We start from the raw sequence: 20,632 nt of genomic DNA, 5'->3' as shown, positions 1-20,632 counted from the left end.
CTGAACGTTGGCCATCAATGCTGAGGAGTTGGACCATTGCACATTGATGCTGAGGAGTGAGGTGTCTTGGGTAGTTTGAACGGCAACTGTCTTGGTCAACGGTTCCGGGTCGGGTACCCAATTACCCTGTCACAATGCATCTTCTATTATCAATTTTGTTCCTCCAGGCAATAATATATTGGTTCTTCCAGAACCCTCAATCATTTTTGCACTACCACATATTGTAGTGACAAATGCCTCATTCTTTTCCAAAAGGCAAAAATACTTTGTGCTTTTAAGAATTGTATGTGTGGTTGCACTATCCACAATACATACATCTTCTTCATTTGCCTTTGGTTTAATCACAAGTGATGATGTGCTCATTTGTGTTTCTATATAATAAAGCAAGGGAAATATATTTAATTAGAAACATTACATAGTAGTAAACAAAACAAACATATAGATCTAATAAACTTAAAGGCAAAAACAACAACAGTATAACATATAGATATAGTAAGTTCCAAAAGTAAATAACATCAATCTTTCTTCTCTATTGGCCCAAGGTAGTCTTCCACATCCAAATGTGTGATGTCAAAATCGTCATTCACAAGAACATTGTTGGATTCTATATTCTTTCCTTTCTCTTTCAGGGATGCTTGATAGAGATCCACAAGGTGCCTTGCAGTACGACAAGTGTGCTCCCAATGGCCAGTCATGCCACAACGATAACATGCGTTTTCAACATTTTTGGGAGGATTTCCATGCTTTTCCTTGTCATGTTTTGCACCATTATTTTCCCATTTTCGGTGGTAACTTTTGTTTTTGAAATTATAACCACCATGACGATTTTGTCCATGACCGGGATTATAACCATGGCTTCGTCCACGGCCACGGCCACGACCACGACCTCGGCCTCTTGTATTTTCATTGTTATATGACACACCATTGGCCTCAGGAAATGGGATAGAACCAGTAGGTCGTGCCTCGTGGTTTTTCATCAATAGCTCATTGTTTTGTTCAGCCACAAGGAGACATGAAATTAATTGAGAATATTTGGAAAAACCCTTTTCTCTATATTGCTGTTGAAGCACAATATTGGATGCATGAAAAGTAGAGAAGGTTTTCTCAAGCATATCCTCATCAGTAATTTTTTCTCCACATAATAACAACTGAGAGCTGATTTTGAACATAGCAGAATTATATTCGCTCACAGTTTTGAAATCTTGCAATCGCAAGTGAATCCAATCATATTGGGCCTTTGGGAGAATTACTGTTCTCTGATGATCATATCTCTCTTTCAACATTTTCCAGAGCTCAAGGGGCTCTTTCACTGTGAGATATTCATCTTTCAACCCTTGGTCAAGGTGATGGCGTATGAAAATCATCGCCTTTGCCCGATCTTGTATCGAGGCATCATTATTCTCTTTAATAGTTTCACGAAGACCCTTTGCATTTAGATGCATTTCAACATCCAATGCCCATGATAGATAATTTTTCCTAGATATATCAAGTCCAACAAATTCAAGATTTGCAAGATTTGACATATTTGTGATATAAGATAAAATATTATGATATATATATATATATATATATATATATATATATATATATATATATATATATATATATATATATAAATATAATTTACCTTATATAATATTTGACTTGACTTCGAGACTTCGTACTGATAACGTGTTATGAAAATAATAATAATAATAATATTAATAAGAAGCAGAATAGCAGCAGCGAATCAGTAGGATGAGAGAATTTAGAGGATTGCTAATATTTCATATATCATGTGTAATGAAGAACAAAGAAGTGAGGGGGTATTTATAGTATCAGATTGAGGAGTAAACAAATATATTATTTGCATAGGGTAAACAAGTGTCAAAGCTAGTCTAGTTGGCTAATCAAAATGTAGCCTTGCCTTGTCATGCTTGTGGTCATGTGTTCCATTCCCAACGGTTGCTTTGGAACTTGAAGCTATCCTTTTGAAAGCTGAGAACCGCCATTCCATATAATAATATTCATTATTTACAGATACTTTACCCTTATAGATGAAGTAGCTTGATTGACAAAGCTTCAACTTTCTTCATATGAGGTTAAGGGTTCAAAACTCAACTTAGACATCCACATTTCTTTTTGTTTCACAACAATATATATATTATTCTTTTTCAATTATAGATTTAAATTGAGGTAAGTGATTCATATTTGTGTTGATTTAGACTCAAAATAACGGTAATGCTTTATACTCAAAATATAATTTGACATTACTAAATTTAAATCATTGTTAATTTGATATCACTTTACAATTAGCTACAATAATTTTATTTTACCAAATTTAAAAATATAATAAATTTTGACAATTAACTCAAAGAACCTATAAATACTCATTTGGGAGTTTTGAATCATGCTAATCCCTTCTTCCACAATGTTTTTTTACGTTTTACTATAAGAATATTTCAAAATATTATTATGACTCTCACTTTCTTAGAAATACTTTTTAAATTTGTTAGAATGATAATTATGAGTCAAAGATGTTTATTTATTTTTCTAACAGAGTAAAATCAGGCAGCAACAACCCGAATATTATTTTACAAATAATGGTAGTTATTCATTTCTTAGCTTTATGTATTTATTTATCATTTTTATAATATCATTTTATTTATTTTCATGATATATAATCTATTCCTGATGACCCATGAATAGCCTAATACCAAGAGGGGGCTTGGTAATAGCTATTCCCCTTGCAAGGAATACAAGGTCTTACCAAACAAAGGAATATGCCTATTACTAGAAATGCTATTCCATTCCTGGCCTATTTCGCGAACCAAATGTGCAATAAGTGTAACATCAAGGGAAACATTATTGCCCAAAGCTTTCTCCAAGAAATTTCTAAGCAACGCAACATCTCATAGATGGGAAAAAATCGTTACCTCCAATAGACATATACAAATGAGTCTATAAATACTTCCATTCGAAGTTGAATGATGTGCTGGTTAATTCAAAATTGCTAAGAGAGAAAAAGCATACAAGTTTACAAATCCACAACTAGTGTGAGAGAAATTTCAGAAGCTAACAATTCAAAGATCAAACTCAAGACTTCGGCAATCATCAAGAAGATCTCAAGTCGAGTCTACATCAAGTTGGAGAATCAACGATTCTTGTGTGATCAACCAACGATCTCTACTTCGAGAAGTAGAAAGAGGCGGAGTAATAAGTAGTTTATACTTGTGAAAAACCTCATACTTGAGGCCAGCTTTGTGATCAAGGCTCAAGTTCTCTTCATTATTGTACTAAGTGATAATAATACAATCCTCCTAGGTGTTTTAGGAAAAGAGTAGAATAGGTTAGTTGGGTTTGACCAAACAACTAAAACCCCTCTCTCTCTCTTTATAGCATTTACATTCAACATTAACCAACCTAACATAAACATTTACAAGATCAAACGTGCAAGATAATTAAAAAGGGGTTAAACTATTTACATTGCATACTTTGTGTTAAAACTTATATCTTGAGTTCAATTTTTCTTAGACTTAAAGCTTTCGAAAAGTTTATAAAAGTATGCAAGTCTATTCACATCCTCCTCTCTAGATTGTAACCCAACTCCTCGTGACCAACATGGAGTGTATTCATATAAGCACTTTAAACCCCTCATTCTTTGATATAAAATTAGATAAGCTTCGCAGTTGGACTAACTATAAGGAAGCAAGAGGAAGAAGTCACGTTGGAAGGAAGTTAAGGGGTTTGAAAGAAGTTTAAGACTAGAAAAAGTCTTGACTAATCTTCTTAAATGATGAAAAGGAATCTCCACTGTATTCCAAGCATGTTAGAGACTCATTGAAGGGTGTTTTAAGAAAGATCAACCTCGGAAGGAGATCAAAGAATAACAAAAAGAGCTATTTGAAAGATGCAACTTTGATAAGCATCAAGAATAGTCCGATTTAAGGGTCATTTACAGGCTAAAATTGCATAGTTTGCTACCCATTCATAAGGATTTCATGCATTAAGACTCGGATGTGATCAAAAACCTCTAACACAATTATGGAAGATGTTTTGAAGCTATTTCTACAGCCATAAGAAGGATTCAGGGCCAAAATGTCGAAGATTCAAGGCTCGACGCGTCGAGCCCCAGTCTCGACGTGTCGAGGTGATGCCGTAACATTTTTTACGAAATTCTTCAGGGCTCGACGCGTCGAGAGCCCTGTGACAGCACAGATTTCAGCTTCAGGAAAATTGTCTATTTTGCCCCTATTTTGCTCCCACTATATAAAGCTCATTATCCCAAGACCTAAAGGGAAATAATTAGTTTTTAGATCAAATTTCTTAGAGTTTTCTCCCCTCTTGGGGGAAAACTTCATCTCCTTAGGTAGATTATAGAAACAATGTGAGGAGAATAGAAGATTGGAGCAAGAATGTAATCGATCCCTTGGAGGGTAACTCTTCATTTCCATATTTTTTTTTTAAGTTCATCTTTGTTCCTTTACATCTTCTATTTCTTTTCCTTGTTTCTTTATTTTAATGCTTGATTAGTTTAGAAAGGTGATTGGTGGCCCCGAAACTAGCTTTATGGTTGATTTAATGTTATGTTTTTCTTAAAGTTGTGAGCTTTATGTTCTTGTATTTGAATGCTTGTGTGGGTGGTGTTTGGTATTGTTTTGTGCCTATGTGTGGCCACACTAGGTAGCAACTCTGTGAAAGTGATTGTGTGCGCGATAGCGGCCTCTCACGAGTCCTACTCACCTACATCTCCGCCCTTAGTCCGAAAGGACGAGGTCCGAGAGGAGTGGTAGACAAAGTGTTCGATAAAATGCCCCAGCCAAATGAGGATATGGGAGTCCGAGTGTGACGCCACTCGGTGATGTGCTTAAAACTCCCTTGTTAAATCCGAGGCATATGTTCGCATAACCGATAGAATCTTGGACCATATATGCTAGCCAAGAGCCCCAATCCCCATTTTTCCCTTATGCAGATATGCTTTCAAGTTCTTGTCATTCTTGTAACTCTTAACCTTCAACCTCCTAAATCATTCTTGTAACTCTTAACCTTCAACCTCCTAAAAGTCAACATACATTTGACTCCAAACCTGCCTTCCTTGAGAGACACGACACTCGGGGAGTTTTCCTCGTTTTATCACCTTCATACCACCTCACCGCAAAATACTACACCTTCAAACTTGTCTGACACCTAGAAGTTTATAGATGAGACACATTAGAAATAAGCAAGAACAAGTCTATTTGACTTTAGAAGTTCTTATAAGCTAATTATGGAAACAACCATTACCTTATGGAAAAGTTGTAGAAGTTATCAGATGACAGCGGATTTTAAGAGAATTGTAGTAACTTTTGGACGGCTACCACTTGTCGAGTGACAATTGGAAGATTCAAAACCAAAGTTGGAACTCATTCCTCATCTTTTATATAAGGAGGACCCCAAGTTAAAAGAGATATGGTGGTTTGATAAAAACTCTAAGTGCAAGTGTTCAAAGCGATGAAGCTCTCAAACTGAAGTTAAATCTAAGATATTTCCAAGTCCAGCACTCAGCAAACAAGCAACCATCTTTTCACCAGAAAGAGTTGTGAGATCAACTAGTTGGGTGATTTCGTAGACAACCCTTAGCTAGATTTGATTGGATAGTAAAGATTAGGGTAACTTAGCGGATAACCCCTATTTGAAGGACTATCACTAGTAGAAGCTGAAGCTTCTTATTACTTTGTATTTATAAGACTTAAAGTAGGAAAGGTTATAAACTACTATACAAATTCTTGTGTCATTTACTTTATGCATTCTTACATATTATTCTACAAACTAACCCATACATGCCACACACTCAATCGTGCCATTCATTCAAAACTAGGTATTTATTTTTATGACAAGTTAAAAACTTCCGCTGCGAGGAAACTTATTTCCAAGCTTTGTTTTAAAACTTTAATTTCGAAATTCAAGCTCGTTTAGAACTACCCCCCTACCTTTCTCTCTTCATTTAGACTTTTTACTTGCCTAGAACCAGCACTACTGTGACAAACCCTTTGTAGTCCTTTGAGGGAGAGCAACCTATGTGAAACATGTATCGAAAAAGCTCTAAGGATGCGGGGGCGCCTACAGATAAGCAACGGAGCATGAACTCAACTATCAAAGAGTGGGAGTTGAGGAGAATTTAGCTCGTGACCAATTGATAATTGTCCAAAATGTCGAGTACGAAGGGATGGAGGGGGCAACCTAAGGCTGAGAGAAAGCAAATGGAGATGGACCCCGAAGTAACTATGCCGAGGTTCGATTATATCGTCCTCTAAGGAGGCGGGAGGTAGAATGGATACACGGGGCCCGCAAGGGCAAAAGAGAGAGAAAGCGAGATCATCCGAATTGATATGGGGTAGATAGAATTGAAATTTGTAACATTAAGCTCATTATAATCATGTTTCATTGTAACATCAAGCTCGATGTAATCTCATTTCCAGGGTGAATAGAATGTTTCATCGGGGTCGAAGCTTTGTATAGGGATGGCCATAATGGGGCGAACGAATGGGGGGAAGGCGGAGGATATTTCGTTGGGGGATGGAGAAGTTGTAAGAGATTGGGGTCTTGGTCACCCGGGGGTAGTCATGGTTATCATGGACGGAATGTTTGAATCTAGGGAAAAGTGTTAAATTGGCCCCCTAATTCAAAAGAATAGTGAAATTGGATCCCCTAACTCAAAAAAACTCCATTAAAACCCCTTAAACCTGCTAAAATGTTCAATTGGGTCCAAAATTACCTGATTAGCAAGTTAGTGCAACACGGAGTTGACATGTGTCCCTCTGTAAAAATTTTTATTTTTTTTAATGATTTTTTTACTTTTTATTTTATTAAAAATTTTCTTTTTTTATTTAGAAGTTTTTGAATTTTTTATTTTTATTATTAAATAGCCACCGGTTGTTGAGCCGGTGGCTATCTCCTTGGCGACAGCCACGGCTGTCCAAAAATGACGGTCATGGCGGTTTGAGAGCCATGGCCGTCTAAAAAATAATAATTTTTTTAGACAGCCATGGCTGTCTTCCAGATGAGGTCCAGATCTGAACCATCTGAAGTGAGGAATGGCCGCTGCCCTCGTTTTTCTGTCTGGGTTTAATCCTACTCTCTACGCGGCGGTTCTGAGGATGTTGTCAATTCCGACTGAATCAATCGGACGTTGGAGGCTCCGCTTCAGAAGCACTATTTGTCACAGAAAATCGTGTGGAACGCGACGCATCCGTCGTCCAATTGTCAATCTGCTGGAGGGGTGTATCGTGGGTGGGGTCGAGGTCGGGGTCGGTGCAGGTGCAGGTGGAGCTAGGGAGCTTGAGATGGAGCTTCTCTGTAAAGTGTTTCCTGGTCTTTCGGTTTTCCTTGCTCACGAACGGCTCGTCCGTATGATATCAAGGACTGTCCAGTGGGGGTGCAACCGGGTGCCACTTTTTCCTTGAATCTATTTTTAGTTTTAATTTGAAAGTAGAAATGGTACGTGACATAACTTACTAAGCTTGCATCAATCCATTAAGTGTCTTATTTTATAGTTTTTGTTTTCAATTTGTGTTTGTAAAAATGTGTTTAATTTTATTTTTTTTCGTATGGTATGAATTTATCCAAATTTTAAACATAATAAAAATGTTTATGCTAAGCATGTTCAACATGAGCATCGAGTTTAAAATTATTTAAACCATCAAAGTAGTGCTTAACTATTTAAGAAATATTGGTTTATTTGAACTTTTATTTTTTTTTCAAAATTCCGATTAATAAACTACATTTTCGGACTATTAAGGCCGTTTTATATTATTAATAACCTCTAGGCTCCAGTAACCAATTTTTTTTGGGGGTTAGACGACGAGGTGTCCTAAGCAGGCTTTAACTGTAGGAGACACTTTTAAACCCGTACCATACTAACACAACAACAACATTAAAAGTCAAATTGTTTGGGTGGTGTAGTTGGTTATCAAGCTAGTCTCACACTCTAGAGGTCCCTAGTTCAAACTTGGGCTCAAACAATGTATTGTCCATTTTAATTTTTCAAATATTTTTTAACGAGCACTTGTAATCGGGAAATAAAAAATGTCCGTCCAATTATTTGATGAAAAGAATGTTTCAAATTATTTTAATTTTATTATATTTTAATATTTTCCTACTTTATCCTCTATTATATTATTTTCTTCCCTTAAATACCCCGCATTCCGTTAGTATAAATCTTAATAACGGAATATTTCGTTAACTATTTATTATTCTTAACTTACTCATTGATTTCTATAAGAAATATCTTAGGTTCAAATCTCATCCCAATTAGAGTCAGCATAATTGTTGAACATATATTACAAATATGTTATAGTGTATTAAAAATACGATATAAAATTTAAGATGAACTTTGGTCAAATAATTAGTCCGACTAAATACATAGCATTCAAAGTTGAGAATAAAAGATTACAAATAAGGAACCTTGAAAATCATTTTCTTGCATTTAAAATAAATTAAAATAGTTTAGTATTTCATTTAATTATTTTTCTTTTGATTATTTAAACCAGACTCAATATTTCAATTATGTTTTTGCATTGAATGATTTAGGTCATTATGATATTAATATTTTTTGTCTGTATTTCTATAATGGTACAATTGTACATTATTTTACAAATATTGTACTATTATTTTTTTTTATCGAATAATGGTTTTTACATCATTGCCAGACCTGCGCGACCTGATTACAAAGTTGTTGATCAGAAATACAACTAAACATGGACTCTAAACGATAGGACTATTGTCCAAGAAATTGACAATGCTAACACCTCACTGGCTCCAATTGAACAAGTTTATACATCATTCTTAAAATTTTATCAACGCATGAAAACTTCTAAAGAAATTTGTAAGTTAATTTTTTCCATATCATTATAACAATATCTATTGTAACCATATATTTTGAATTATTTATCATCATCCTCTATTGACAGCAATTGTAACAATTGTCATTAACAAACTCCCAAAACAATTTGTCTCAACAACGAATGGAAATGAAAAAAATGTGGATGAAAAGTAAGTATTTCACTTTATTACACTTATTAAATTAAATAAATTTGTTGCTACAAAAAAAATACATATGCATTTCTTTAATTTAGAATTAGATGTCTACAGTGCCTTTATTCAAAAACAATTTATTTATTATAAAAAAAAAGAGATATAATTTCATAAGTTATATTGTCTTTATTTTCTACAATGCAATGATTCATTAATTAATTATATTCACTATATTATCCATTGTCTTCTTTTTACACTATCTTGTAATTAAATATCAAAGTTATAATACAAAATAATGTTATATATTTATTTACCAAATATTTTATTAATACCATGAAAAAAAAAAACAAAAAAAAAAACACAACAAAAGTTTGAAGCTAATCATATTAACTAATTAAGAAGGATTTGTTGACAAAGAGGGTATTCAAATAACGCAAGAAACTGAAGCGGGAAACTACCTCGTAATATTTTTGAACTACAACACAGTTATTCACCTTAAAGGTAAATCATATTTTTTTTAGAGTTAATAATACCATATGAGATGCCAAAGACCTTTTGGTCTAATGGCACTCGGTGTCCCGATTTACACTGAGAGTGGGTTCGAGCCTCAACTTTCAAATTGTATAAGAGTCAGTAGTACTCAAAAAAATGCCATTCAACTTTCAAATTGTTACTATTTGTGGTCCAAGTTAATCACTCATATGTGATCCTTCAACTATTAAATTTTAACCAACTAAGAATTGTATTACCAATAAAATTGTAGTGCGAATATGAATTGTATTATTATATTTTACAAAAATGCCATTCAACTTTCAAATTGTTACTATTTGTGGTCCAAGTTAATCACTCATATATGGTCCTTCAACTATTAAATTTTAACCAACCATGGTTAAATTTCAAAAGTAAGAAATAATATATTGTATTAAGAATTGTATTATTATATTTTATAATATTACGCAAACCTTAATAGTATATGAGTGTTTTGAGCGAAAAGTTAAAATGAAGGATTTTGTTTTTATTAATAATATAGATATAGATTTTTTTTATTTTAACTTGTGCTTAAAAAAATAATCAGTTAGACTGCATTTTTTGACTATTAAACATCGTTTATAATTTGTAATATTAACTGACCACACATATTCAACTTGTTTGGGTGGTGTAGTTGGTTATCACGTTAGTCTCACACACTAGTGGTCCCCGGTTTGAACTCGGGCTCAAACAAACCATTTCTTATTCCAGTTGCCTTTTATTAGCCAGCAGCTGAAATTGAACTTTTCGTAATATGTACTTTAGTATATATATACATCTATAAATATGATGTACTCCGTATTATTTTGTTACTTTTCGCCATATGCACTTTAATATATACATCTCTACCTCATTACTACAGAAATCATCAACAACGTTGAATTTTTATATAAACGATGTCAATATATTAAAAAAATTTATATTTTCTTAAAAAAGGGTTATAATGTCGGTTGTCTTTAAAAATCGATGTTATAATTTTTTTTTAAAAAAAAAGTTAGAAAAAATATATGACGTCGGTTCGCTGTCAAACTGACATCATATCCTATTTTACAAAATTAAAATAAAATTAAATTATATACGACATCATATATTTATTTATTTTTTTTAAAATAGGATACAACGTCGTAGAATTGTTCAAAAAATAAAATAAAAAAAAACCTACGACATCAGTTATGTTGGAAAAAATAGCATAAAATAGCATTTTTAGCGGCTATTTTGTGGTACAAATATATGTGGGGTCCACTTCCGATTTGGGTTGGGTCAAAGTGTATTCGAGTTCTTCGTAGTTAGACGAATAGATTGATATATTGTACGCACAAAACGAATAATGGGTGAATGAGAAATTGGTTCTCAAGTTGACCAATTTGAGTTGGAAAAATGGAGGGAAAAGCTTTAAGTAAGTTTTTGTCCAACATTGGTTTGGAGAGTGAGTTTGCACCACTATTGAATAGCATAGAGGTTCTCTTTTGTGCGCAAGGGGAATGAGAGTCATGTATGCTGGCACGAATGTCGATACAGTTATGTTCATTCTCCTTCCATGCAAAACAGCCCCGCGACCTCTGTGCCACCACTATCGTCGCCCTTCTTCTTCTCTTCCCACCAGCGACGCCACTGTTTCTGTGCCACCACTATCGTCGCCGCTCTCCATCCCTACTGCTGCTACGGGTTGTCGTCGCCGCTCTCCCATTTGGCACCTACATTTGTAAGATTTATACCAAAGGTCAATGGTGGCATGGGTTTTCGAAGGCTCCATGAAATGAATAAAGCCCTACTCGGAAAGCAAGCTTGGAGACTAGTCACTATGCCTTCGTGGCTTCACTCGCTTGTTGCTCGTGTCTATAAGGCGCGTTATTACCCGCGATGTACTTTCTTTGATGCGAAGGAGGGCAGCAATCCCTCTTATATTTGGAAGGGTATGATGGCGGTTCAGGCTACTCTCAAACAAGGTTGCCGGCGGAGTATTGGCAATGGCATGGACACGGTGATTGGTTCGGACCCATGGTTACCTGAGGATGAGAATCCATATGTTCAGACAGAGTTGCATGAATCTTTGTGTGGAGCTCCTGTCTCATCTTTATTAAACGACCAAGGTACGGGGTGGGAACGCTAACCTGATTTTGAATATTCCTCTCAACATACGGAAACTGGTGGATAGATGGGTCTGGAATTGGAGCCAAAAGGGATATTATACGGTTAAAAGTTGTTACAAATCCCTTACTATGGTGGCTACTGATAGTCGACCTTGGCAGAGGATTTGGAATTTATTTGTCCCACCAAAGGTGAAGAATTCCTGCTGGCAATTAGCCTCTTCGTATCTTCCTACCAAGGATGCTTCATTAACATGTCACATGTGCAGGGAGGAGGACGAATCCGCCGTACATTTGTTTGCTAGCTGCCGTGAAGTGCTGCATGCGTGGGCAGTGTTAGGATTACCGAGCTTAGCAGGTTGTGATGCTACGAATATTAGTGAGTGGTTTTTTAATGTCCTTCATGATGATTTACTCACTAAGTTTGTTATGGTGTGTTGGGGCTTGTGGGGTAGCAGAAAAGATTGTGTGTGGAAGGGATTTAATTTTGATCTACATGCAACGATACAGAGGGCACTATTATTTCTGGATAGCTGGAGCTTTGCGAATTCTGGCCATCCCAATGTTCAAGCTGCTGCGCGTGTCTCTCATACTGTTTGGTCCAAGCCATCTTCAGGCCGTATCAAAATGAATACTGATGTGGCTATTAGTGCGAGCAATAATTCGATTAGAGGACACAGGGGGCATGGGAAACGTTGATGTCGAAATAGATTCCCAAGTTGTTTATCATGCTTTAAAAACTCATTCCTTTTATTATGCTTTTGGTAATTTGATTGACGATATTAGAGAATTAGCATCTGAGATCGACGATGTTGAGTTCTACTTTGTGAAGCGATCTGCGAATTGTGCCGCCCATATTGTTGCTAGGGAGTTGAGGCCTTTTCTTAGTCAGGTTGGGGGGAATGGTTAGATAACCCTTTCTTGTTGACATTCTTGATTATGATTTAATGCATTAATCCTTTATTCTAAAAAAATATATATATTTAGAATTATTTGTTTATATATTTTGAATTTTTAGGGTTATTGTGTATTTTAGAAATTATTATTAATATATTACGGATTTTAAGAAATTATTTTGTATTTTAGGCATAATAGAAGATTAATATATTTTGAATTTTAAAAGTTATTGTGTATTTTAAGAATTAGTATTCGAATTATTGTTAATATATATATTTCGGATTTTATGAATTAAGGCTAATATATGTTGACATTTAGGAATTATTGTTATTATATTTAATTCGGATTTTATGTTGAAAATTATTTGGAAGAGAGTATCATGGCCCGACCTTACCACTTTTTTAATTCCTTGTTTCAGAATGGTGGCAAGGCGCAAATTCCCCTCCAAAGATTAGACGCTCCATAATGCTTCTACTCCACACCAAGCTTAATTGATGTTTTTGTTTTGCATGTATTTAGAAGTAATCGTCCTGGCCCAGAGTGGTGCTGCCCTTCCAGAAGAGCAACAACCCCATTTTAGCTAGAAAAGCCAAATTCATATCCTTTAGTCCCTGTTTGGTAAATGGTTGTTAGCTGATTGGGTTAGCTGTTTTGGTTAGAATGTATGATTTGTTGATAACATTAGATGATTGTAAAAAGTTGTTTAATAAATTAGCTGTTAGCTGATAGCTGTTTGATATACTTTCTTATCTCAAAAAGCTAATTGAGAATGCTGCTTTAAGTAGCATTTTGAATTTTAGTATTTTGGAGTTACAAAAAGCTTATTAACTTACAACTAATAGTGGTCAAATAAATCAAAATTGACTGATTGACTGATTATTTACCACACAGGACAATCTGCGAATTCCAAGACCACCATGGCTTCTATGTTGCGTTACCGTCTCCCATTTGATCAAGTGATGAGTGCCTTGATTCCATAGGAAACCCCAAATTTTCCTCTCCAGTGTGTCTAGGGGATTGTGTTCAAAACACTCTGAGCTAGGATTCATATCCCCTTAATTATATAATGAAAGGGGTTTTAAAGTAACTACTACACATGCATGGGGATCAATGGTGTTATGGTTGTCTTCTGTGCAGGTTACGTGGTTTAATTATAATATGGTAATTAAAGACGTAGTTTATTGGAAACACTCAGAACAATAATTATAGTGAAGGCAATGAAATTACGTTTTTAGTTTTTATTTTAGAGTATAAGTGGTATGTGGCATAACTCACTAATTAAGCTTGCATCCAGTCACTATCTTACATTACATTTTAAATTTAAATTTATAAAAAAGTGTGTAATTTTTTTTTATACTGTAGGGATATGTCTAAATTTTAAACATATATAATAAAATGTGTATGCTAAGCATGTTCAAGATGAGTATCAAGTTGCTCACAGAGTTATACTCTAGTGGCTCGGGGACAGTTGTTTGATGACGACGACGACACTTTCAGCTCCTACCTTCGGCCGAAATTTTCATTCGACTTACTTGGGCCGGAACCTACTAGTGCGCCGAGTGGACCATCGCCTCGGTGTGCCCGCCTCGTCCCATGCATCGTGGCCGGCCAGTGTGCACTATTTAAATTAGCGCCCGATATTGCTACTGTTCGCGCAACCCATGTCAGTAGTAAACTTCGCATTTGGATAGCCAATTTAACCGGTTTTTTAGCATTGGACCAGAATTGAATCTGAAATAAAGAATCGATTGACTGATTTTTAGCTACCTCGTGTATCATTGCATACTACGAAGGGCTGCGCATGCCCGCTTTCACGCACTGAGGGGCGCGACACCGAGTTGTTTGAGGACGACGAAGACATACACTTTCAGCTAGTGGGTCACAAACTCACCCCTATTATTTGTAATCTACTTTGATCATTAATTGAATACTTTTTTTCCTAAAAAATAAAAGATAAGTATCAAGTTCAAAGTTATTTAAACCATCCAAATAGTGCTTAACTACTTAACGAGTATTGGTTTATATTTATTTATTTATTTATTTGGTAGACAACATTTCAGCTTAGTAAGTAGACAACTTGTCTGGGTGGTGTAGTTGGTTATCACGCTAGTCTCACACACTAGAGGTCCCCGGTTCGAACCCGGGCTCAGACATATTGCTTCATTTCAAATTGCTTACCAAATGCATTTTTAAACCCAATCTTAGATAATGGAAAATTACAAAGTTAGCTATTATTTCTTACTTCCTTTCTCAGATTCTTCTTACACTTTTGGCAATTTATAAATCTGAAGTCAAGATTCTGAGATCTGAGAAGCCAATATTCGTAGGCTAAAATCCACCACACACCATTCCAGTATACAAAAATTATAAATAAAATCCAATATTCCTAGATAGGCTAATATTGTTTCCCATCTTTAAATTCTGCCTTTATGTGTTCCATCCACTTATTATTATGTTATGTTATTATTAATCATGAGTCCTAACTCCTAACAAAACAATAGCTACAATATATAATAATTCAATAGAGGGAGTACTGTATGGCAATTGAAAGTGTAGTAGTTGTAGGTTTAGTTATGTTAAGAGTCCTGCTATGTTTGATGTTATGTAGAGTAAGGTTAATAACCTAGTTTTGTCTGGTAATATGTAAGAATACTCATTTTAGTTGTAGTAGTTGTTTTGAAACTTGAATCTAAGACCATGGTTAATGTGATTGGTTGTTTATTAGAGTACAATATTGTTTGATTGGTTGTTCATCTTGTGATTGGCTAGAGTACTCTATGTAGACCATTAGTGTTGGTTAAGCTGTTCATTTTCTCATTATATACTCTATGTAGGGCATTAGAGTTGGTTGTTTATTAGAGTTGGTCTGGTAAGTAATTTGATGACAAAACATAGTTTTGCTTCCTCTGAAGGAAGGGCCATTAATCTCAAACGTATACTGAAGTTGTATCAACCATCTTTATTGGTTGTCAACCAATAAATATATATGTCCGAGTAGAGATGGATTGCCTTAATATTTGTCATCTTATTAATTCTCCAGTTCGAGACTATTCAATTCGTATGCATGTACTATTACTAGTTGTCGGTTTCTAGCAAGGCACTTTGATACGGTGTTCTTCCATTTTGTTCATAGATCAGCGAATTTGTTGACCCATACTTTGGCTCGGACAATTAATTCTCAGGCCGATTCACATATTTGGTTATTTTCGGTTCCTTCTTGTATTCAACAGTTCTTCTATTAATGCATGCTTTTGTTTTCCTTAGAAAAAAATCAAGCTTGTCAAGAAATTTAAAAATAATATTAATATTAAGCATGCATCAATCCTTTAATAAGATGACACTAGCTGGTATGCAACGCCCCCCACACATTTAGTGACACAGAAGGGGCCAAAAAACTTTGGCGACAGCTTGTGTAATACTCGACTAACGGTAATTATGTTATCGGTGTATATTTGATAAGTGGAGTAACAATAGTTCAGTACAATGAGCAGCTAGTTTCAGTACAGTAGTGTTTTAGGACAGTGGTGTTGTGCGTTAGAAAACCAAGTCCTCCCCTCCCCTACAACAGGGCTCCTCTTATACTTGAGGTACAACGACTCTTTGTGACTTGTAACAGTTGTTCAATGATGGTGAGCCTTCAATGGTAGTGGATCGGAGCTTCTTCAATGGTAGTGGAGCTGTTGATAATAACACCTCTCCTCAAGTGTAACGGGTGACCGTTTGACTCTTGAGTCCACTTGCCTGCTTGTGATTCGCGTCGAGTGCTGCTTGCCCAATTATCCTATCACCAGCCCCCTACTCCCCAGTTTGCGAGTGTAGTCAAGTCAACTAGGGAGTAGTAATAGTGCAAAGCGAGATGAATAAATTTTTTATTTTAAAAGGCCAGAGTGGCCGAGGTTGGCCTCGGCTAAAGGTATGGCCAAAGTCAGGCCTCGGCCAAGGGTGGCCGAGGGCGACCTCGGCCAAAGGTGTGGCCGAAGTTGGGCCTCGGCCAAGGGTGGCCAAGGTTGGGCCTCGGCTAAGAGTATCCGAAGCCACGGTATAGGGGTGACTAAGGGGAATGAATGTGCCGACTTGGAAAGACGATCAACCATAGAGAGAATTACCGATTTGTTGTGGACCTTCGGCAAGCCTTCAATGAAGTCGAGTGAGATATCGTTCCAAACAAGCAATGGAATCGGTAACGGTTGGAGGAGGCTCGCGAGATGTAAGTTCTCCCATTTGCAACGTTGATAAGTGGGGTAATTTCTCACGAACTCGCGAACAGCCTTACACATTCCGATCCAAAAAAATTCGCGGGATAGGCGAAAAATTGTCTTCTGGGCTCCCTCGTGTGAAGCGTCATGAAAGCTTGAAATAATAACTGGAATTAGTGGAGATTGTGGAAGAATAAAAAACCTACCTTTATAACGGATCAGTCCGCCGTCCAAAGCCCAGTGCGATCCTTCGGTGCCATCCCGAATTTTATTCATCAAGGTGAGTTCACAACAGATGGAATCTAGGAGTGGAGGGACCAGTGCCGAGAGTGCTATGAGAGTAGAAGAGTCCTTATCCCGACGAGATAATGCGTCCGCCACGGTATTAAGATTACCCACACGGAACTTGACTTCGAAGTCGTATCCCAAGAATTTACTAATCCAATGATGTTGGGGCGACGTCATGAGGCGTTGTTGCAACAAGAATTTCAGGCTATAATGATAAGTCCACACGATGAAATGGCATCCCCATAAATAGTGTCTCCAATGGCGAATGGCATGCGATAGCCCAATCAACTCTTGTTTGTAAGAAGCGAGTTTTTGATGTCGAGCGGTGAGTTGTCGACTTAAGAAGGCCACCGGGTGATTATCTTGGTGCAGGACATCACCGACTCCGACACCCGAAGCATCATATTCGACGACGAACGACTTTGAAAAGTCTGGAAGCTGCAACACTGGAGCCATGGTAAGGGCAACTTTGAGTTTCTGAAATGCCGTTGTCACCTCGTCTGTCCACAGGAAACTATGTTTCCAGAGATGAGAAGTTAAGGGGGCAGCAATTAGACCAAAATCTTTGATAAACTTACGGTAGAACCCTGCGAGTCCTAGAAAACCCCGTAAACCCTTTACGGATTGGGGCTACGACCAGTTCAGAACTGTTTGGACTTTGGTTAGATCCATAGAAATGCCAACCGCATTTGTAATGTGGTCAAAATAACAAACATTGTCTTCTCCAAATGAGCACTTTGATCTTTTGACCAATAAATGATGTTGGCACAAAAGGTTAAAAACCGTCCTGCCATGGGAAATGTGCTCCGCCCAAGACTTGCTATAAATCAAAATATCGTTAAAAAAAAAAACTAACACAAACTTACAAGCGACCAAGTGGAAAACCTCGTTCATCAGTGCCTGGAAAGTAGATGGTGCGTTGCAAAGATCAAATGGCATCACTAGCACTACAAAAAAAACGCGAAAATAGCGGACGATTTCCGTCGCTAGGAGAAATCCGTCGCTAAACTGTTTAGCGACGGATTTCGTCCGTCGCTAAAATGAGCGTCGCTAGAATTCAGCGGCACAATTAATATTCGTCGCTAGATTTAGCGATGAAATATCCGTCGCTACATAAAAAGAATATGTCGCTAAATCACTCCCAACGACGGTTTTGACACTGAAATTTGCGAGGGAATTGCAATGGAAATTTCCTACTTAGCGATGGAATATCCATCGCTAAATCCACAAGAATTCCGTCGCTAGACTACTACTATGGAAATGAAAATCCGTCGCTAAATGTAAAGACAAACGCAACCTGGTTGAAAATATAGCGATGGATAAATATATCCGTCGCTAATCTGTAGCAACTAAAATTTTTGCAAAAAGTCCGTCGCAAATCCGTCTCTAATTTTTGCGCAAAAATTCACCGCCGAAATTAGCTACTATTTAACGACGGAAAAATCGTCGCAATATCCGTCGCTAAATGTCCATTTAACAAAAAATGAAAATTTGTCGCTAATCCGTCGTTAACGTAGCAACGAAAAAGATCCGTCGCTAAATCCGTCGTTATTTTCGCATTTTTTGTAGTGTAGGAATTCAAAATGCCTGTGATGTGTCAGGAAGGTTGTTTTCTCAATGTCGTCGGTATGCATTAGGATTTGGTGGTATTCGGACCGTAAATTCAACTTCGTGAAAAAAACGTGTTTCGTGTAATTCATCCAACAACTCGTCTTTCACCGTTTTGGCGTTCAGTTCACGGTAGTCAATACAAAAACGCCAAGTGCGATCTTGCTTGTGCACCAACAACACGGGTGAAGAATATGGCGATCGGCTGGGCCGGATAATTCCAAGGGTCATCATGGAATCGCATTGACGCTCGATTTCATCTTTTTGCACCTGGGGATAGCGATAGGCATGAACGACCACTAGGTCCGCGCCTGCAACCAACGTAATGCGATGATCGCACTGGCGCTTGGGTGGCAGTGTCGTGGGTTCCTGAAAAAGGTCAGAGTAATCGGTCAAAATGTGCTCCAAGGTGTAACACCCCCAAAAACGGCTTATTTTTTTTTCTTCTTATTTTAACCAAACCAATTTAGACCAAATTCTCCTTTGAACTTTTTCTACCTATGATTGCAAGTGACAAAACAAGGATAAGGAAACAAAGCTGAAGAAGTTTTGGAGTTCTTCCTCTCCCAATTATCATTAATTCAAATCACAAAATGCATGATGAAAAACATCTAAATCATAAGCTTTAAATACTAAAGGAAGCAACGGTCATAACCGGTAACAAGCATGAAAATAGGAAAAATATAACAATAAGGAATTCAAAAACTAATATAAATAGCTTATGAAGTTGCCTGCGTCGTTGGTATGTCTTTCCAACGAATGCATCATATAACCTGCCAAAGACCTTATGGTGAAGCGGCATAATTTTGACTCAAAAATTTTGTACGGACAAATACTACATTGTAATAGAATATCCTGAACTACCATTACATAATTAATAAAATAGAACTTAAACATGTAGTGCTTCATGCTGCAGTCCTGCACCAAATGGCAAACACCATCCATTGTATATGGAAGACAAATAATGAATATCTTTCTTATACAGAGGATGCTTTTAAAATAATAATTATTTAAGAAATCTAATGTTGAGTACGTACGGTTTAATCATGTCGTGCTTGGAGCCTTCAAGTAATGTATATGCTCAATGCTAAACATGCAACTACTACACATGGGAATGATGTTCTGGTCGTCTTCTGTGCAGGTTACGTGGGGATCAAACCCAAGCTAGTTTGTGAAGATGGTAAAGATGTAATTGGAGACACACACAACAATGTGAAGGAAATGACATTAAGCATTCTAGATACAAAGACCTGGGGCAGAATGATGAAATCATTTTTTTAGTTTTAGTTTTAGAATACAAATAATATAGTACATGATATAACTTACTAAGCTTGCACCGAATCACTATCTTACATTAGGTTTTTAATTTATGTTTGTAAAAATGTGTAATTTTTTATACTATATATGAATATGTCCAAATTTTAAACATAATAAAATGTGTATGAAAAACATGTTCAATATGAGTATCAAGTTTAAAACATTCAAATAGTGCTTAACTACTTAACAACTATCAGTTGATTTTTTTAAATTTTCATTTGAGATAACTAATTTTAGCTTAGAAATCTACCGCATTGTCTGGGTGGTGTAGTGGGTTATCACGCTAGTCTCACACACTAGAGCCTCCCTGGTTCGAACCCGGGCTCGGACATTTGCCAATGCATTTACTATTTGATGTTAATAATGTACTCACCAACTGCATTTTGTTGACTGGATGACAACACTATTGGTTATCCAAATGCATTTGTTTTATGTCAATGTACTCACCAAATGACAACCCTGATTACTGTATACAACATTATTAATAGAAATAAATGACAACCTTGATTACTGTATACAACATTATTAATAGAAATAAATGTCAAATTAGTTACTGAAGTACATTAAACAGCGACAAGAGAAGCAAATAACAATCACTCACAATTGGAAGGCAAGATTTTACTCACAATTGGAAGGCAAGGTTTTACTAATTAATTTCTGTTAGAATTTGGGGATGAACATTGCAGGTAAAGAGAAAAGGGATAGAGAGACAACAGAGAA

The 20,632-nt window shown here is 36.3% G+C and overlaps 1 protein-coding gene and 4 non-coding genes across 5 annotated transcripts; 4 read left to right on the top strand and 1 right to left on the bottom strand.

The window, feature by feature from the left end:
* Positions 1–515: 515 nt before the first annotated feature.
* Positions 516–1,523, bottom strand: LOC116033275. Its single transcript, XM_031276027.1, has one exon. It carries the CDS (start codon positions 1,521–1,523, stop codon positions 516–518), a length of 1,008 nt encoding a protein of 335 aa, XP_031131887.1.
* A 6,382-nt stretch (positions 1,524–7,905) lies between these two features.
* Positions 7,906–7,979, top strand: TRNAV-CAC. The gene has a single exon. It is a non-coding gene; the product is annotated as a tRNA-Val (tRNA).
* A 2,159-nt stretch (positions 7,980–10,138) lies between these two features.
* TRNAV-CAC lies at positions 10,139–10,212 on the top strand. Its single transcript has one exon. It is a non-coding gene; the product is annotated as a tRNA-Val (tRNA).
* A 4,370-nt stretch (positions 10,213–14,582) lies between these two features.
* TRNAV-CAC lies at positions 14,583–14,656 on the top strand. Its single transcript has one exon. It is a non-coding gene; the product is annotated as a tRNA-Val (tRNA).
* A 5,512-nt stretch (positions 14,657–20,168) lies between these two features.
* On the top strand, positions 20,169–20,243 carry TRNAV-CAC. The gene has a single exon. It is a non-coding gene; the product is annotated as a tRNA-Val (tRNA).
* The last annotated feature ends 389 nt before the right edge of the window (positions 20,244–20,632 follow it).

This window comes from Ipomoea triloba, chromosome 10 (assembly GCF_003576645.1).
Source record: "Ipomoea triloba cultivar NCNSP0323 chromosome 10, ASM357664v1".
Taxonomy (NCBI): Eukaryota; Viridiplantae; Streptophyta; class Magnoliopsida; order Solanales; family Convolvulaceae; genus Ipomoea; species Ipomoea triloba.
This window is presented reverse-complemented; position numbering and strand designations above follow the sequence as displayed.

Coding starts and splice junctions, on each gene's coding strand:
- LOC116033275 (XM_031276027.1), bottom strand. CDS start 1,523: ATGTCAAATCTTGCAAATCTTGAATTTGTTGGACTTGATATATCTAGG.